General features: G+C 38.9%; 1 protein-coding gene across 7 annotated transcripts in view; it reads left to right on the top strand.

Moving 5' to 3' along the window:
* Positions 1-15,222, top strand: part of PKIB (cAMP-dependent protein kinase inhibitor beta) — a 139,799-nt gene extending 124,577 nt beyond the window's left edge. For 4 of the 7 annotated variants that reach the window (XM_032407967.1, XM_032407966.1, XM_032407964.1 and 1 more), the window contains 2 exons: positions 9,201-9,377; positions 13,933-15,222. In XM_032407967.1, the coding sequence (XP_032263858.1) occupies positions 9,209-9,377; positions 13,933-14,000 (237 nt within the window). In that variant the 5' untranslated portion in view covers positions 9,201-9,208 and the 3' untranslated portion in view covers positions 14,001-15,222. Of the gene's footprint in view, positions 1-3,820; positions 3,859-9,200; positions 9,378-13,932 lie in introns of all 7 variants that reach the window. The other 3 variants (XM_032407965.1, XM_032407971.1, XM_032407969.1) reach the window with 2 other exon arrangements.
* Positions 15,223-19,224: the final 4,002 nt, after the last annotated feature.

Genomic DNA, 19,224 nt, shown 5'->3' with positions numbered 1-19,224 from the left:
AACAGAGAAGTTAAATGTCTTGTTGAAAGTTGCAAGTTTAGGGGCACCTGGGTGGCTCAGTTGTTAAGCGTCTGCCTTCAGCTCAGGTCATGATCCCAGGGTCCTGGGATCGAGCCCTGAGCCCTGCGTCGGGCTCCCTGCTCAGCGGGAAGCCTGCTTCTCCCTCTCTCACTCCCCCTGCTTGTGTACCCTCTCTCACTGTGTCTCTCTCTGTCAAATAAATAAATAAAATTAAAAAAAAAAAAGGAAAGAAAGTTGCTAGTTTATTAGAAGGCAATGCAAGATTCCGCTACATGCTCACTTTTAGGTGACCAAACTTTCCATTGCTCCATTTGGACTGCTTAATAAATATGAGGACTAATTTAAGGGCAGTCATTCCAAGGGTGTATTAAGGTAGTTCAGTAATGCTGTCTTTGCTCAAAGCTCTGCTCTGAAATATTGAAATAGAATTCTTCTGAATATATGCAAATCTAAATTACTTAAGGAAGCTTTGAAGAAAACCTGAAGTCATTTCAGTACAAAGAAATGGGTGATCAATTGGGATAGTTTTTAATTAAAAACTGTTCACTATAAAATATAACGTTATATTTTAAATGTAGCATTATTCTTCCATTATATTATATAGGAGTATAAAGTGGGTTGCACTGATGAAATCACAAAAATATTTTGAGAGGTGGAATACAAATGTAGCTTCCTAAAGTAATGGCTTTGATGAATACGGTACACATTTATATATATAAATTTGTGTACGTTAGTAAAAATAGTTCTTTTGTTTTGTATCACTGCATTTTTCCTTTTGAAGACAGATGAGCATATATAAGTTATAAAAGTTTTCGGAAATAAAAGCAGGCAGTTTAAAGTGTCCAAGCTTAAGCTATTGCTTTAGATTACCTTTATACTGGAGTAGTAATTATGGGACTATTTTTTGTCATAGATGTATCACTCTCAATGATAATCTTAGGCAAAGAAAATAAGCCCAGAGGCTAAAGGCTCTATTTTTTCCCCTTGTTGAGAATGAAAATGGTGAAAGAGAATTAGTTGAATGAGTTAAAACTATAGGATCTGGGCTATTTAAAGTGTTAGAGGACTTCATATTTGCACAAGGGAAAGTGGATAGAATTGTGTGTTAACTGACTTTAGGTAGTGCAGTCTGTTCACAGTTTAATGTTTATGAATCCCTTCCAGAGACCTGATGTCTGAAGAGTGTAACTATTCAGATGCCTTGGGTGAGGGTGATTCCATAAGAGTTTTTGCATTAACTTCTGCTCTGCATATGACAATTGATGTTACCCACACCTCCAAGGCATTGTATTTGCCACTAGCTTACATCCTGCCCTACTTTATTGGTAATGTCATAAAATTCATTTTAATATTTGATTAATTGAACGTCAGTCTTTATTGAGAATATTAATAATTAAAAGCACCTTCACTAGCTATGTTTGCCTGCCCATAATTTATAGATATCAGCTATTAATTCAATATTTATTTATTGAATTTATTGGGCAACTATGTGCCAGCCCATGTACTATTTAGAGGGATACAAAGTCATTTCTAGCATGACCATGTTGGTCAGATTAGCTTCCCTTTTTCTCCTTCCTACTGATGTCATCAAAAGTCACTTGACATTTTAAAACCACCGTCTCATTAAAAAAAGGAACTGACTTCTTAGGACTTGCATTGACCCCCCCCCCCCTGCACAGACAGGTTGTGTTCACTCTGGAAATGGTGCAAGCAAATCATGGGATCCTCAAAATTATTTCATTTTTGTGCAAATTCAGTTCTTGGGCTTTTGTGAGCTTGGAGAGTCTTTGTGCCTTTTTTGAAATCTAAGAACACTTTGTGTCCGAAAATGGTTGGAAAAGGCAAAGATGAGAAGTGAATGATCTGAGAGCAGTCTCTCTCTGGAATTTGCTCGCTCTTTCCCTGGGACCCCCCTCTGCAGCTCTGCCCCATCTTCTCTTTTGGAACTAACCGCTCCTTCCTCTGTGCATGTCGGGGAGCTGCCTGGCATGCAGCCTTTCCAGGTCTCCAGTTGAGGCAGGAGAAGTCTTTACTTACTGTGGTAAATAGCACAGTGCTTTACACACAGTCGGTGTTAAATAAATACTTTTTGAATTGAATCCACATACTTCCTTAAGTAGGCTCCAGAACCTTAATAAAATAAGAAAACAATGATATTTGAGTCCCTTGAATAGAAAGGAAAATGTGAGGAATACGTGAGAATGAAGGCGTACAGGTAGGGCTTGAGGTAAAGCGGGGGGAAAAAAAAATGAGAATGGTTCCTTCTAATTCAAGCTAAGTGCTCTCAATTCTGATCACTCAGAAAGATAGAAATAAAAAGGTGGGAAGTAAAAGGCCAAAACTATGTCAGATGTAAAATAAGAGGGATACTCTGCAACAACTTAAAACCATTTAGAATTACGTTCATCTAAAGGAGAACTGAAAATATCACTGTGTGTGCTGGATACCACCCATCATGCATAATGCCCGCACACACGTATGTGCTGCTCAAGATAACGTACTAATAATTAGGGAAATTTGTTTTGGAGAGGAGCAGGGGGAGTCATGATAATGGCAGAAAGAATACTGTCTGAACTTAGAAAACACACACAAACAAACACAAACTGGCTGTATCACGTTAATGCATCACTGCTGTCTGGGTCTGTATCACTGACTATTTGGGGAAGCTGCAAGGGGTAGGGGTCAGCCTGTGGCAAACTAACTCCCCACAATCCTTTATGGAGGACGTGTTTTGGGTAAGTTTTTCTAGCAGGAAAAGAAAAAGTAGGATGACCAGTTAAATGTGACCCCTACACTCAAGGAGATTACATGCTTAATGAATTCGATGTTCTTATCTTTATCCACATCAGTCCATATTGTTATTCTAAGTGACCCTATCTTAGTATAAGAATGTTATTGCGCCAGAAAGGTTTTCAGATTTGCTCACTGCTTTATCTGGAAGATTATAGGAAAATCAATTTGACTTTATATTTAGAATTTTTAGGTTTAAGTTGTCAAAAATTCTGGTGGTAAAAATAGCTTTCATGTGCCTACCAATATATGTTGAAGGGTCTGTTTAAATCATTATCAGGCAAGAATTTAAGCATGAAAAATAATATGTGTGTCAACAGACAAGAGGTAGAATTTCCTCTGGCTTGTACTTGAGGCACAGAAACTCCATATGTGGAGGAATTACCAAAAAAAAAAAAAAAAAAGGGAAGATCTCTAAGTTAAAAAAAAATAGTTTTTATATAGGTATACATTTCATGTAAACTCTGTTTAGCCTAAAATGGTCTTGGTACTTAGGTGAATAGCTGTGTTAGGATTCCCATTTTTAGAGGTGGACACTTTATTTCCAAAGAACAGGATTTGAGGACAAGAAAGCTACTGAAAAGATCAAAATGTGTTTGATCTCACCAGACTGTGGATTCCTCTTTGTAGCTTGTGGGCCTAGCACAGGGCCTGGCACTTAATAATTTAGTAGGAGCTTGATAAATGTCGACTGGATGAATAAATAATCATCTGTTTTTGTTGGTCCACATTAAGAGGCAATTATTATAGTTCTCTCACCTTGTTTGGAAGAAGTTTTTGCACTCCAGAACAGAAAATCTTGCAAAATACGAGCTGTGGGCAGAGAATTGAAGAAATCTAGCATAAGGTATTAAGGTGCTGAAAGCGGGAGAGAGACAGATGAGGAATTTATCAACTGAGACCAGTCCATGTCTCGCTCTATCTCATCCTCTCTTTCTTTTGACCAGGAAAAGCACTAATTTTCCAAAATATATGTTCTTCTTTGTTACTTTAAGTTTTTTTTTTTCAGATAGCCTGACTCATACCCCCAGAGAACTAATTTAGCAGGTAAGAAGTGTATTTCAAGTCTTACATGCAGAATGAGTTTCACTGTGGGGGATGAAGTGAGTGATATGGATCCAGAGATTAGAGAGAAGGTAACCACCTTCTTGCCATCTTGGCTTCAAGTAAGGAAACTTGAGAAAAGAATGAGTGTGAGCTAAGAGGGTGGGCCATCTCCATTGGGAGAGAAAGAAGTTGCAAAAACTTTTGTTTCTGATTATACTTAAAACGTACTAACACACTCCTTTCTTAGCAGGCTCTTTTGAGTCCACTGGGAGCTGACTAGTGATTTTATATACAAATACACATGTGTACATACATATGTAAAGTACATATATATTACATATATATATGTCTTCCTCCATTTAGCTTGAACATCTTTGTCCTCTTCAGTTGTGCTGATGTTGCATTTTCGATATTGCATCGCTGCAAATGCCGGCATGTGTGTATATGTGACTGGGGGACGGGCTTTGATTAAGGCACCCTGAAAATGGTGTGTTTTCAAAAGAGATGAAAATTACATCAACTTCTTGGGGGCATGCGAGGACATCTGTGAAATCTCCAAATGTCCAAATGGTTTCAGCTCCTGTAATCACCCGCAGTTGACAAAGCAGAACTCACCCAGATTCCCCACCTAATTCTGTAGAAGAAGAGGAAGAGTTGCTAGTGAGTCAGCTGCCTTGGTTAGCAAACATAAACCTAATTAGCTTTTTAAGCCCAGAAAATTAAAAGAACTTGGATGTTAATCTCTCTTCTGTTTTTATTTATTAGTACTATTTCCTCCTCTTTCTGTGGGTTTATATATTTTTTAAATGTCACAAAGCATTTGAAGAGAGCAGTTCTCTCTCTCTATAATGTTGACCAAGAAAGGATTCACTGAAAATTAAAGCGGATAGACATTTATTTGGGCAATTGGAATTGCAGTTAGGGAAACACAGATTTAGGTAGACACCCATATTGTGTTCCAAGGAAGACAAAGGCGGGTGGGGGGGGCGGGCAGAGTTATAAAGGTGGAAGGTTAGGAGTGTAGTTTTCAGGTCCTCTGTGTGAGAAAGAGGGATTGAAGTTGGGTTAACTGGGATTGGTTGTGTATGCAAACGAAGGATTGAAGCTTGTTAAACCAAATTGGCTCCTTTAGAAGCGAAGACCATGGGTGATCCAGTTGCCACGGTGAGGAGGAAGTTAAGTCCAGGCTGAGGGCTTGCGGCTGGCTTAAAAGTTCAAAAAGTTCATAGTTTCGGGCGCCTGGGTGGCTCAGTTGGTTAAGCGACTGCCTTCGGCTCAGGTCATGATCCTGGAGTCCCTGGATCGAGTCCCGCATCGGGCTCCCTGCTCGGCAGGGAGCCTGCTTCTCCCTCTGACCCTCCCCCTTCTCACGTGCTCTCTCTCTCATTCTCTCTGTCTCAAATAAATAAATAAAATCTTTAAAAAAAAAAAAAAAGTTCATAGTTTCTCTGTTGAGGATGTGCATAAATTCCTCTTCCCTCATGGCCTCCCAACCCTATTTTAAAGGAGACTCTTTTAGCTAGACTTGGTTGCTCCATTTTGATCTTCTTTTACTATGTATATAATCATCCCTCTAAAAAAAAAAATCAGACATATGCAATCAATGTTGCAGAAGACAATAACGACAGGCACGTAAGATGACTCTTTGGACAGGGAGAAGCTTACACTTAAAGATACGCTATTTTTGGCTAAATTGTCAAAGTGTGACTTTTAGAGACTTTCTGTGCTAGAATATCTGTGTATTCTTAGTTTTGCCAGGTGAATGTCTTTCAGTACTTTTAAATTACAATGGTAATACATGCTCATTATTACAAGTTAACATACATAAGGAAGTACCACCAAATGGTTAATATTCTCCTTGTTCTTTCTTATATTTTCAGCTAGCATTTTTTATTCTTTTTACAAAGTTGAGATCATATTATATTCATTACTTCCCCTCCCCCACACTGTAAGTATTACTTTTAAAATTTGCTTTATTTTACAATGTGTCATGGACACATTTCTGTAGGTAGATCTAACTGGATTTAGCACATTCTTTATAGTAGCTGTATAATGTTCCATAATATAATATATATAGTTTATTCGACCATTCTTCCCTCACAGACTTTCAGATTATTTCCAATGCTGCAATAAATCTCCTTGCCAGAGAATGAAAAGAGCCCATTTGAGAATCACCCTGTGGGTTCCAGTGTTCCTACCCCCCAGTGAGCTCTAAGTCACCGACACCTTCTGTCAGGAAGATGAGATGACTTTTGACAGTAGAGAACTCCCTCTCGCCACAGCCCTGGAGGGCCGGGCTGGGTGAACTGCTGTTTTGCGGAGGAGCTTGGCATCCTGGTCACTCAGCACTGGTGTCGGTGGCAGGCTCTGAAAGGAAGATGGTCCCGGGAAGAGAGAGAGCTTGGAAATGACTAAGTAAAGCTCCCGAGTAAAGCAGCCTGTTTTGGCTTGGCCTCCCTTCACATCCAGTTCTGTTTCTGATCTTAAAATGGTAGTTAATGAGTATAACTTGACAAACTTTTTGAGAGTTTTGTGATGATCTTGTTTTCTAACACTAATTGACAAGAAAGGGTTCATTTAGAAAGCCTATGTCTGAAATAATAATGTAAAGGCAAAAGCAAAAACTTCCAAAATAGCAGCCAACAGCAAAGAAGCCTTGAAATAAACTTGGAGACCAGAATTTCTTCTTCCATGTTGACCGCCTACTCTATAGGCCACCTTTTGGAAGTTCCCTTTCAATAATATACAAATTCTAATTCAATACTTCTTTTAACATAGAGCATCTTACTAAAGAAGTTTACTCACACCTTTAACATAAAATATATAGCATTTAAATATTCTAAATAGCATATCTTAATATTTTTATATGTATCGTTATCTTCAATTTTAAGATTTTGGACTATCAGGCCAGGAATAATCAAGGTATTCATAGAACTGGTCCTCCAATCTTAGTATAGTTAACTTATTTGCGTGACATAGGAAGATCCTCCACAGAAATAAACACTTGATCATGCCCATAGCTTCTGATGCGCTGTTAACTGGCTGAGGACAGAGTAGAAGCCTGCAAATGGGGTCTTTTTCCAAACTTGGTGTCAGTCACATCTCACAAGCTATAGAGAAGAGATCTCTAATTAACATTCATGTATCATGGGGCTGGGGGCACAAGGAGGAGGCTCACAAGATAACCAAACATTTAAGCCAGAAAAGAACACCTGTGAAATGGTAGGGAACCTCTTCCTCTCTTCCTCTCTCCCTCACAAACACACACACATACATACATACGTATATATATAATTTTCCCTATTTAAAAAGTAATGAAGGGCAGAGTTGAAAGTAACTATTGTATGTCTGTCTATACATATCACAGGGATTTGGGAAGGTAATTTTTTGGTAATCCATATCATCGTGCCTTAAGAGTGAACGGAAACTGGATTTGCTTGCTTTCTGCTATGTGAGCAGCTGTGTGACTAAATAAATCATTTAAACTCCCTGAGCCCTGGTCTCCACATCCATCTAGTGGGGGTTATTCCTTACTACCTCATAAGATTATTGGGAGGTTTAAAGTGAGATAATAGATATGAAAATGTTCATGTTGTATTGAATAAATCTAGTTTCCCTCTTAGGAAGCTTCTTCTTCCAGTAGGAAGATGTTTCTTGGTAGGATTAAAGGGATACATAGAGGGGCGGTGGAGTAAATAAAACTTTGTGAGCTGTGAACGATGATGCCAATAAACAAACATATGGTTTTAGAGTTATGAGGAGTTTCTATATCCTCTATCTCATTAGTTCTTCCCAAGAATACTGCGAATCAGTCAGGCTAATATTTTTATACCCCTTACACAGGGAGGAACTGTGACTCAGAGAACTTAAATGAATTAGCCAATATCACCTACAAGCCTATAATGTGGTGAAGTTCTTTTTGTCTTAACAGCCCGGTGCCCTTTAGATTACTCTATGCTGTCCGTCAATGCCAGACAGTTGGCAAATACTAAACAGTGAGAAGTCTAATTGATTCCAAAGTTGTGTCTGAAAATCTAGCCTCGTTCTCAAATTTTCCACGATTCCTGCAAAGATGAGCCTATTTGGGGAAGGAGCCTCGCCTACTCCTGGACTCCCGAGGCCCACGCTAAGCTCAGCGTGCCGTTTCTTGGGTCCGCTGAACCAAAGGAGTTGTGTTTCGAATACGAAACGCACTGTGTTTTGTGACTGTTTCACTTTATTTTTAGCATTTCCTGAATTGAAGTTAACCGATTGGAAAGGGCCCCCTTCCAACAACAGTGAAAAGCTTGGTTTGCTTTGGGTAGGTCAAGACTCACATATTTCTGCCCTCAAGTACCACAATTGATTGCCTCCCTCCCTTGGTTGATACTCAGCACATTCTGTGGTATGATGTTATCTGTCCTCGCATGTATACCTTCTTTCTCCCCTTTGAGAGTAAAAGTCCCCTAAAAACGGAGAGTGTATTACTCCTTTGTACTCTCAGTTGCCCAGCTGAGGGCCTAGGACTTAATAGGTTCTCAATAAATGTTTGCTGCCACCACGGCTTTTGAGATCCTACTCAGCTTTGACTTCCTGGGAAGATTCATTAGAAAACATCATATGAAAGAGGGTTAGTTTTAGAACAAACAGTATCGGCTGCCTCCCTGCCTCCCTGTACGGTAAATGATTTCCTGAGAATTCTTTCGTAGAGACAATTACAAGGACAATAAAGAATGCTTTGAAAAGCGCTAGGAATTACCAGGTCCACTTAAAGGCAAGAAGAGGCAATACAGGTTCTCCTCTCCTAAACACGAACATGAGGCTGTTGAAAATTAGGTCTGAGGCCCGAGCAGACTGCAATACACAGCTGTCACTGGGGCAAAACGCCTCTGAGATAAAGTTGAATTTCTAAAGAGTAAGAGCCAAGTGTGTTTCGTGTGGGCCCTACAAATTATAGTGATTTGGTTTCAGCCTGAACAAGCACCACAAACAAATCCTGGCAGGCAGGGTCCCCACAGGAGGGGCCGAACAAGTCAGTTTTCATTTCCTTCCAAGCCCTGGTTCGGCTGATCCATCCACAGAAAAATAGAACAAAAGGCAAGAGATTACTGCACCCTAAAGCATCCAAGTGGCTTATTCGGCTCAGGGGTTATTTATAGCACGCTGGCTCACACTGAGTGCTGCTGCGAATGTGCGAATGGAAGCTGCAGGACTGTAACAGTAGACAGAGATGCAAGGTGTGATCAGTGATTCCATTCTCAAGCCTGTCGTGGTTCTGATCTGGCCATGCCTTTCACCGCCACCGTGAACATTTACCTCAAAATAGGCTCATCCTCTTCTTCATGTGCACGTTCTATTTGCAGATGTTGTTATGAGGACAGATCCATCAGAAATGACTGATGTGGAGTCTGTGGTCAATAATTTTGCATCTTCGGCCAGGACCGGCCGCCGGAATGCTGTGCCAGACATCCAGGGCTCAGCCGGGACAGGTGGGCCCTCAGAGTTGCCCCTCAAACTGGAGGCCCTCTCCATGAAGGAAGGTAACGCACAAATTCCCTTCGAATTAGCAGCCCTCTCTTCTTAATCAATCCTTGCCTCTGGAACAGTGTCACTTTTAACTAGTTATAAGTGCTCTTTTTTCTTACGTGTTGACTAAGATCTCTCAGTTTTTGTTGAAGGCTAAGTACATTGTTTTTAGGCTTTCTGAAAGTGAACAGCTTCATCTTTTTCTCTCCCAATGTGTATGTGCAAGCTGAACATTTATGTATTTGGTGGACATGTAGAGTCACTCATAGTGCTCATTATTGGGAATAAAATGTGAACAAATATAATCCCTTCCCTCAATAAACTTAAAAATTTATCGAGAAACACTCAGAAATAGAATAGTTTTCCTCCTGTCATCCATTAGCAAACCACTTTGGAAGCTTGTGCTTCACTCTAGTATTCTATAAGCCCTTCTATTTCTCATATCTAAAAAGCAGTTTATTATCAGTTGAAGATGAGATCTGTAAGGTGAGTATTTGTATAAAAGGTAACCATTCTTCAGTGGAAAAAGTTGAATTAAGGGCAAAGGGGAGCTGTCAAACCAATGAAGGAAAACTTAGGTTTGTCTCCCCGTTGCTTACATACAGTTCATCTAGCTTCCGGAGTTTGGTCTTCTGGAAATAAATATAATCATACCGTCAGTAAATTTTTAAAGAAGTCTTTTTATTTAAAAAACATTCATGAAGGTTAAAGAAAATTTCAGTTCCAAGTCATTACCAGGATACCTGTACCTTGTGCCCCATTTTAGATGTCAAGGTAGACTTTAGTATGTGTGTATAAATTTATTCCTGCTGCCAAGGAGGCAAGAGGCTAGCAGCTTCTACACATCCGCCCTATTCATGCAAGTCCCAGAAGAAGGCTCTTGGTCCTCTGCCTCAGGACATTATTTGTTACCTGGTAAAGTTACAAATGTTCCTGGTTTGATCCCTATGAAATAAGTATATCTTTGTTTGGCCAGGGACACCTCACCTGTCCCAGAGGTCATTGCATTTCTCATATGAGACACTACAAATAATAGCAAAAAAGTACATATGTACATACAAACTATTATAAGATGGGAAAAGGGAAAGAAAGAAAATAAATAAAAATGTGTGTAATGGTTTCGGCCTTTTCAGTTTGAAAATGGAATATGGTTACCAGAACATGATATTGCTGTTGAAGGGCCATCCTCAACCAGAGAGGTGGAGAAGCTAAGTTACTTATTAGCCTGACAGGCCTAATTAAAGTTTACATGCCCCAAACACACACACACACACACACACACACACACACACAAAACCTTAATGCTTGTTGACGTTACCTAAATGAAAGAGAAAAAATACACTGTAGGAGAATTAGTAGTCTTCACCATTTTATTTTGGTCACTAGAGAGACTGTTATCTGAAAGAATATTGTTACTATTTTTATATCGTTAAATAACAAAAATCCAACTAAGTAAATTTGAAGATATAATTGACTTTATTAAGGGATTCATGAATCAGGCAACATCCTATCTAACAAGTTAGAGGGGAGCCCTGAGGAGTTGTACAAAATGAAAGGTTTTTATGAGGAGGGTGAGCCAAGGAATTTACTAGCAAAAGAAAAAGGATTGTTCCAAGCAAGATCACATTCCCTTAGAGGGAAGGGCAAAGGGATTATTAGGTGGATTATTAAGTGGTTTTTAGGTAGTTTCCCTCAGATTTGTCCTCTTTGGTTTTTGTTGTCGTTGTTTTTGATAAGTATTTTTAGGCGGGAAGAACTCTAGGATCTCAAATGCCTTGCGTTCTGCATAAAATTAACCTGCCTGAAATTTGCCTGGTTCATACTCTGTTTTAATCTATCTCTTATAAATTAATAACCATGATAGGGAGGACAATGATGCCTGGTAACATATCAGCAAGAAATGACAGAGGGTGGCAGTGGTAAATGTCAATAGGGCCTTTTCTTAACTCCCTCTGTCACTATTTGATCCATCGTTCAGTTTAGTGCCCACTAGGTGCTAAGCACCATTCTAAAAACCAGTAGCGTAGTGGTGAATCAGACAAAGTCTTGCTGTCATGGATCTTCTATCTCCAATGGGAGAGTTAAATTATAAACAAGTAAATATATGTCAACAGTGATATGTTCTATCAGAGAATTAAATAGGATGTTGTGGTAGAGTTACAGCGTGACTCTAGACCGAGAAATTAGGGCAACCCTTCCTGAGACCTGAATGACGATGGTGTGTTTTGAGTGGCAGCTGAAGAAAGCAGGAGGCACACGAAGATCAGAGGTAAACATGGTCTTTGCAGAAGGAGCAGCTAGTAAAAAGCTCTTAGAATGGACATGCCTCCAAATCCTTTGTCTCTCTTTCTCTGATCCTCACCACACCACCCCTCTATTTCAAGATCACAAATGACATTGTCTCTGATGAAATCAGTGGTCCATTCTTAGTCTCCACCCTACGTGATCTCTTGGCAGTTGTGTCTTTGTGGATCGTGCCCCTTCCCCTCAACACCGTTCTTCCCTGGGCTTCCTGGACACTCCACTCTCCTGGTTTTCTTCCTGCTTCCCTCGCTGTTCCTTCCCCTGCTGTTGTTTCTTAATGTCCCCTATCTCTTAATGAATTAGATGGTACCAGAACTGTCTTTTGACTTCTTCTCTATCAACATTCCCTCCTCTTGAGATATCGTCCAATTTCACTGGGATAATATAATCTTCCTGATCACTCACAGATTTGTTATCTCTAGCCAGAAGCTCCTCTGACTTCACACTCATAAATCCGTCTGCCTACTTGACCTCTCTGCTTGGCTATCTTACAGGAATCTCAAACTTAATGGGTAATAGGGAGAACTCCAGATATTCTTCCTGACACCTGCTCTTCCTGCCTCTTCTCCATCTTGGTGAATGGCAGTTTCACACTTCCAGTGGCTAGAGCCAAAATCTTGGAGTCATCCTTGTCTTCCCCTCTTTCTCTCATCTTTACATCTAATCTATCAGCAAAAATTGTCAGCTCTGCTTTCACATTTGTCCAGATAGCTGCCATTTTTCACCTAAAAGATCTGGTCTCTTGGTATCTCTCTGACTCCATTTTCCAATCTTTTTTTTTCTCCCTTCTTTCCCACTTGCAGTTCCTTCCTGCACATTGATGCCTTTGACCTTGCTGTTCCCTCTGCTTGGGATGCTCTCTCCCTGCTACCGGCATAGCTCACCCCGCCCCTTCTCAGGGCTTCACTCGCATGCCCCTTCTCCCCAGCAAATCCTATCTAAAACCACAACCTCCAGGCCCCAAGACTTCTTGACAACTCCTATTCTTTTATTTCCTCCATAGCACTTAGGACTCCGCACATACCACATATTTTACTTGTTCTGCTTCTTCCCCACATCCCTCATTAAAAGTCTCCTGAGAGCTGGAATTTTTTTTTTTTTTCCACCGCTTGGTACATAATACACGCTTAATACATATTTCCTGAATGAAAGTTGAAGAACTGAATAGAGTCCATCAGATTTAACTTCAGAGATGCCAGTGATGATTTCAGTAAGCACTTTTGGGGAAGCAGTAGAGACTTAATAGTTCTCATTTAAAATGGAGACAGCAAAGGATGATACACTTGAAAGGATAAAAGACAAGACAGTATGTGGAAGATTTGTGGTTGAAAGAAGGCCTTTGTTAGTGTGAAGGTGGTGGTGACTTGAGGAAAAGTCAGGTGAAAGGGAGGTGGAAGAAGATTGTTAAGAGTCAGCTTCCTGATGAGGCAGAAACAGATAGGATCCCTGATCATGAAGGAATAGACCTGGAAAGTCTGAGCAGCACCAGGCCCGGCTCCAAAGGTCTGGGTGAGTGTGGCTGCACAGGGCCCTTGGGCTCAGAAGAGGTTTGCACTCGGTGTCAGGCACTACTGTTGCTGTCTTGAAGTTTTCCATATTTTTTGAACAAGAGGTGCTGCATTTTCATTTTGCACTGGGCTCCAGTAAATTGTGCAGCCGGTCCTGAGGGGCACATTTTCCACTGTAATAGGAGGGAAGGTAGTAGGAATAAATACAGATGCTGGAGTTTTAGAGGTTTGGTGGCAGAAAGTTGAGGGAGCTTTTATCTGATGGCTTTGATTTTTTTTTTTTTTTTCCTGTGAAGTAGAAAGATCATCTCCTAAGAGCAGAGGAGGTAGAAAGTGTGAGGAAGTCGGAGAGAGTGTGATGCCTCTGGGGAAATCATTAAGGGGGTGGGGCTATGGAACCAAATTGTGTCTCTGTCATTTACTAGCTCTGTGACTTGGAGCAGGTCACTTAACCTGTGTATGCTTTGATGGACTAGTCTATAAATGGAGATTGTAATAATACCTCAGGAGACTGCCTGGCTTGTAATACTTCTGGAGAATAGGAGAGAAAGGTAACTAGCAGAATGTAGATTGCCAAACCGACCCGTATTTCTTTCCTTTGTGTAGTGTCCATATCTAGATTGAGGGCAAAGCGTGTCAAACCAAGGAGAAAATGATTAGGGTGCATAAAGGAAATCCCAACTGTTTCATTCCAGTATAATATGAAGTATATTTCACTATATTCTATAAGTGAATGAAAATATTTATTTTTTTTTAGATGTAAAAAAGAAAAATGAAGAAACAACACAAAGGCAATTGGAAAAGCCAAAGAAAGAAGAAAAATGAAGGCTCAAAAACTATCAAAAGTACTGAATTTCTGTACATTGAAAGACTTAATGGCTCTGCTTTCCTGAGATGTTTGATCTGGTAGTAACTATGGTAACATTGCAGCCCTAAGCAACATGTGTGTATTAGACAATTGTGTTGTGATGCTACTCACTTGGAATGCAACCATTGATGTCCAATGTAGGTTATTAAAAGGCATATTACTTCCAAATTGCACCCAAGGAAAAGGTTAAGAATGTATGGTCACTTAAATACATACCATTATCTATAAACCCAACAAAATCCACTGCTCTCTTTTGGATTTACGTGGCCAGATGTATTTTTAATTCCATTTTTATGGTAACAGATAACCCGTTTCTTGGTAAATATAAAGCAAACACTATTCATTTAAAACTTTATGGAATTTGTAGGGCATTTTTTTTTTGATGGGAAGGAATAATAGTCAAAAACAGAGAATATTTATTTTTAACCAAACATGCACACTTTTCCCCAAACCCTAAAAGGATTTGGAAAAATTACAAAAGTTTGACAACCTAAGTATCTCCAGGATGTTTTTGTTTGATTCATTTTGCTTCTAGTCTATGCATATTGTGATTTTTCATGTGGACTCTCAGAACACAAAATTTGTGACAAATCGTTTATGTGGAACATGCCTATTAAATGAATTTCGCTATCTTCCTTAACTTTGGCGTACGTGTGTGCATATGTTTTTCTTTAATATGAATTATACAAAACACTTGTTTTGTATAATTGCTTTATACTGTCTTTTCTTATTCTTAGGGCTTTTGTGTCTTGTGACCTGTTTCTAAAATGATTTCCTCAGGAATGCAGACCTTAATTTTTATATCTTTCCTAAAGTAGCTAACATAACACATAAATATTTAGTGAATGTTGTAGGTAGAAATAGCAAAATACTTGCTTTTAATATATATTTAAGCATATATTTTAAAAGGAACAAAAACAAAACCAAAGTTTTAGTAAATTTTGATTTATTAGACATTTTAGGAAAATAATAAAATTCTGAATTTTTAAAAAATGGACTAATGAATTTATTTTCATTTTCAGATATATATGCATGCTCTTATATTTTATTTGATTGTTGACTTAGGTCATGTCTGTATACAGTAATCAAATAAACTCTTCACTGTTCAAGGAAGTTGTTACTGGTACAAGTCTTATTTTTATCATCTTAGCTATACCAACTGAAAAAGGGCGACACATTTTAAAGGAGGAAGTTAATAAACTTTACAGTATAAATCACTTCCTATGTATTATTTCATCGACAAAGTCTAACTTAGTATCTTACATATACCAGAGGGGTAGATTTCAAAGAACCCGATTGTTTTCTCAAATACAATTTTTTTTAATAGAAGAATCTAAATTAGTATCTTAGGTGTAGCACTAAATTAATATTCAATAAAATGTATTATAGCCATTAAAACTATATTTCAGAGAATTATTGAATGACATGCTATTATGTAAAGAGTATAAAGAGTATTAGAGTAGAACAGTAGTTTTTAACTTGCGGGAGAGTGACAATTTGGCCTCAGAGAGGACATTTGGCAGTATCTGGAGACATTTTTGACGCGACTAGGGTGGGGGCTGGGGAGAGAAAGCGTTACTGCCATCTAGTGGGCAGAGACTAGGGATGCTGCCAAGCTGCCAAGCATCCTGCAGTCCTACCAGGAGACCCTGACGGCAAAGAATTATCTGGCTATGGGGGTCAGTAGTGCTAAGTTTAAGAAACGCTGGATTAGAATTAAACTGTTAAGCACGTGGATTTTTTTTTATTAAGCATTAATACTTTATTGTCAACGAATTGTCAGATCATTCCTATTGTCCAAATGTTTAGTATTTATACAATAATTTCTTTTTTTTGATCTGGGTGAAGGAATTATACACATTGGATTCATTATAAAAACATGGTGGCCAACCATCAAATTGAATCTTCATAGCTCCCCTGTTTTCTTACATTTATAAAGGCTCACTTTCTGAAATAGTTATTTTTTGCCTCATTCTTTTTTTTAAGTTTTTATTTAAATTCTAGTTAACATACAGTATAGTATTAGTTTCTGGTGTACAATATAGTGATTTAACGCTTCTTTATACCCCATGCTCATCACAAGTGTCCTCCTTTATCCCCATGACCTATTTGACCCATCCCCCACCCACATCCCCTCTGGTAATCATCAGTTCGTTCTCTATAGCCAAGAGTCTGTTTCTTGGGGCACCTGGGTGGCTCAGTTGGTTAAGCGACTGCCTTCGGCTCTGGTCATGATCCCAGGGTCCTGGGATCGAGCCCCGCATCGGGCTCCCTGCTCGGTGGGAAGCCTGCTTCTCCCTCTCCCACTCCCCCTGCTTGTGTTCCCTCTCTCACTGTCTCTCTCTCTCTCTGTCAATTAAATAAATAAAATTAAAAAAAAAAAAAAGAGCCTGTTTCTTGGTTTGCTTCCCTCTCTTTTTTTCCCTTTGCTCATTTTTTTGTATCTTAAATTCTAAATATGAGTGAAATAATATGGTATTTGTCTTTCTTTGACTTATTTTGTTTAGCATAATACTTTCTAGCTCCATCCATGTCATTGCAAATGGCAAGATTTCATTCTTTTTTATGGCTGAGTCATATTCCATTATATATTAAATAGTGTGTGCGCGTGTGTGTGTGTGTGTGTGTGTGTATACACCATGTCTTCTTTATCCATTCATCAGTCGATGGACACTTGGGCTGTTTCCATAATGTGGCTATTTAGAGAACACTGCTATAAACATTGGGGTGCATGTATCCCTTTGAATTAGTATTTTTGTATTCTTCGAGTAAATACCTAGTGGTGCAATGGCTGATCAAAGGGTAGTTCTATTTTTAACTTTTTGAGGAAACTCCATACTGTTTTCTACATTCGTACATTCCCACCAACAGTGCAAGAGGGTTCCCATTTCTCCACATCCTCACCAACATTGTTGATTTTAGCCATTCTGACCGATGTGAGGTGCTATCTCATTGTAGTTTTGATTTCCCTGATGATCAGTGATGTTGAGCATCTTTTCATGTGTCTGTTGGCCATCTGTATGTCTTCTTCGGAAAAATTTCTATTCATGTCTTCTGCCCATTTTTACGTTGGATTATTTGTTTTGAGTGTTGAGTTTTATAAGCATGTGGATTTTGGATCCATATGACTTGAGTTTGAATTCTATCTCTGCTACTCACTTGCTGCATGATTTTGGGCAATTTACATCGTTTCCAAGTCTCAGCTTTGTCCTCTGTAGAATGGTATTAAGAATAGTACATACCTTGTAGGGTGAGTGGAAGTAGCAAATGAGATAGTATACGTAAAACAGTTGACGAATGGCTGGCAAAGAATACTTATTCAATAAATATTGGCTAACATCATCATCATTTTTATTCCAGATGCTTTGCCATTATTCTCTGGTAGTGGAGGTAGTGGGCAACTGAACTCGTTAATTTGGCTATATTCTGCCTTCCTGTATGATTTCACAAACATCCCCTGTTCTTGGTGCTGGGAGAAGACACTATAATGGAAGTGGATGATTCATAGTAATTACCACATTAGTGCCAATTCAGACACGCTAATGAGCTGCTGATAGGTGATGAGTATTATCCTTTAACAATGAGTCACCTCGCTAATGTTTTATGACAGTTACTGCAACAAAACCGAATTTTGAGTATTTAAATGAGTAACTCATTCCATGAAAATGTAGAAGAAAAAAAATTAACAACTCTTGGGTCATAGTATTATATATGGTATTTACTTCTCATCTAAAATTAGAAGATGAGAAATGAAGCCATGTCCTTCCTCACTATTGCTGATAATGACACACATTCCAAATGTATATCCTAAATCACTTATTAATCACAATGCACTCATACATGTCCCATTGTATACATATTTAAAAGATTTTATTTATTTATTTATTTGCCAGAGAGAGATTGAGAGCACAAGCAGGGGGAGAAGCAGGCAGAGGGAAAGGGAGAAGCAGGCTCCCCGCTGAGCAGGGAGCCCGATGTGGGACTCGATCCCAGGACCCTGGGATCATGACCTGAGCCGAAGGCAGGTGCTTAACTGACTGAGCCACTCAGGCGTTCCCCATTATACACATATTTATAAGTATTTTGTGTTACAGAAGGTATCAGGCTTGTTGAATATTTACTAATGAAAGGATTTATTTTTTATTATTTTTATTTTTATTTTTTATTTTTTTGCTAAAATGGACTCCAGACAAAGGAGAATGAGAGTTCAATTGTAGTTTAAATGCAAAATTGAATTTGCCTACCAACTTTTTGAAAAAATCAGGTTCTTTTGGGAGAACCTTTGCTGTTTTGTCAAAGACAGTGTCAACAAAACTATCTAGTTGGGGCTCATTAAAGAAAGTCTCCAAGCCCATTTTGCCATTGTCTATTTATAAGCCACTTGCTTTAGTCAATAGCTGTAAAGTCTTAATTAGTACTGTCAGATAAACCAGGACAAGAGGGAATGATAAAGCTATAAAGTGGTTATTTGGAAACTTGACTATAAAGGAGGAGAAAGCAGAACACCAACAACAAAAAATTCTATGCCGTGTGCCAAGAGATCCTTTTGTGATCTGGGCTGGAGAGGTTAGAACTGTCTTAGAATGTGAGTGACTACAGAGCAAGGTGTCCTATTTGCAAAAGGAAATGGTGCATTAGCTTCAGTTTTGCTAGCTCAGTTGGCTTTGGCCAGTTTGGGCAGATGATGGTGGTAGAGAGAGAGGGAGAGAGAGAGAGAGAGAGGAAGAGCTACCAAAGCACACTAGCCTATTGCCTTATCTGACACCTCAAATTCAAATTACAGTTCTGCCATTTGCTATCATGGCTTTGTTATTTTAGTCTCTGTGCTGCAATTTCCTCAATGTGTAAAATGGTGAATTATGCGAATCAAATGGTGGATACTAGTAAAGTGCTAAGGAAAGTGCCTGATACATAGAAAAGCTGTTATTATTATTAGCAATTATTATTAATAATTTCCTGAGCATAAAAAGTGACAGAGACTTTAAGGTGAATGTCTGTTCTTTTCTATGTTATTTGCCAAAGTACATTTTCCTCCTATTTCTTTGCTCTCTTTTCTTTCCATGAGCAGCACTTCTTTAGCTAAAACCAGGACTGATTAATCAGAGTGGATTCCATTTTTTTCCAGAGTTATTGATGACAATTCTTACTGAACACTGGAAATCTGCAGCTATTTAAAAATGG

This window comes from Phoca vitulina, unplaced genomic scaffold (genome assembly GCF_004348235.1).
Source record: "Phoca vitulina isolate PV1807 unplaced genomic scaffold, GSC_HSeal_1.0 scaffold9, whole genome shotgun sequence".
Classification (NCBI taxonomy): Eukaryota; Metazoa; Chordata; class Mammalia; order Carnivora; family Phocidae; genus Phoca; species Phoca vitulina.
This window is presented reverse-complemented; position numbering and strand designations above follow the sequence as displayed.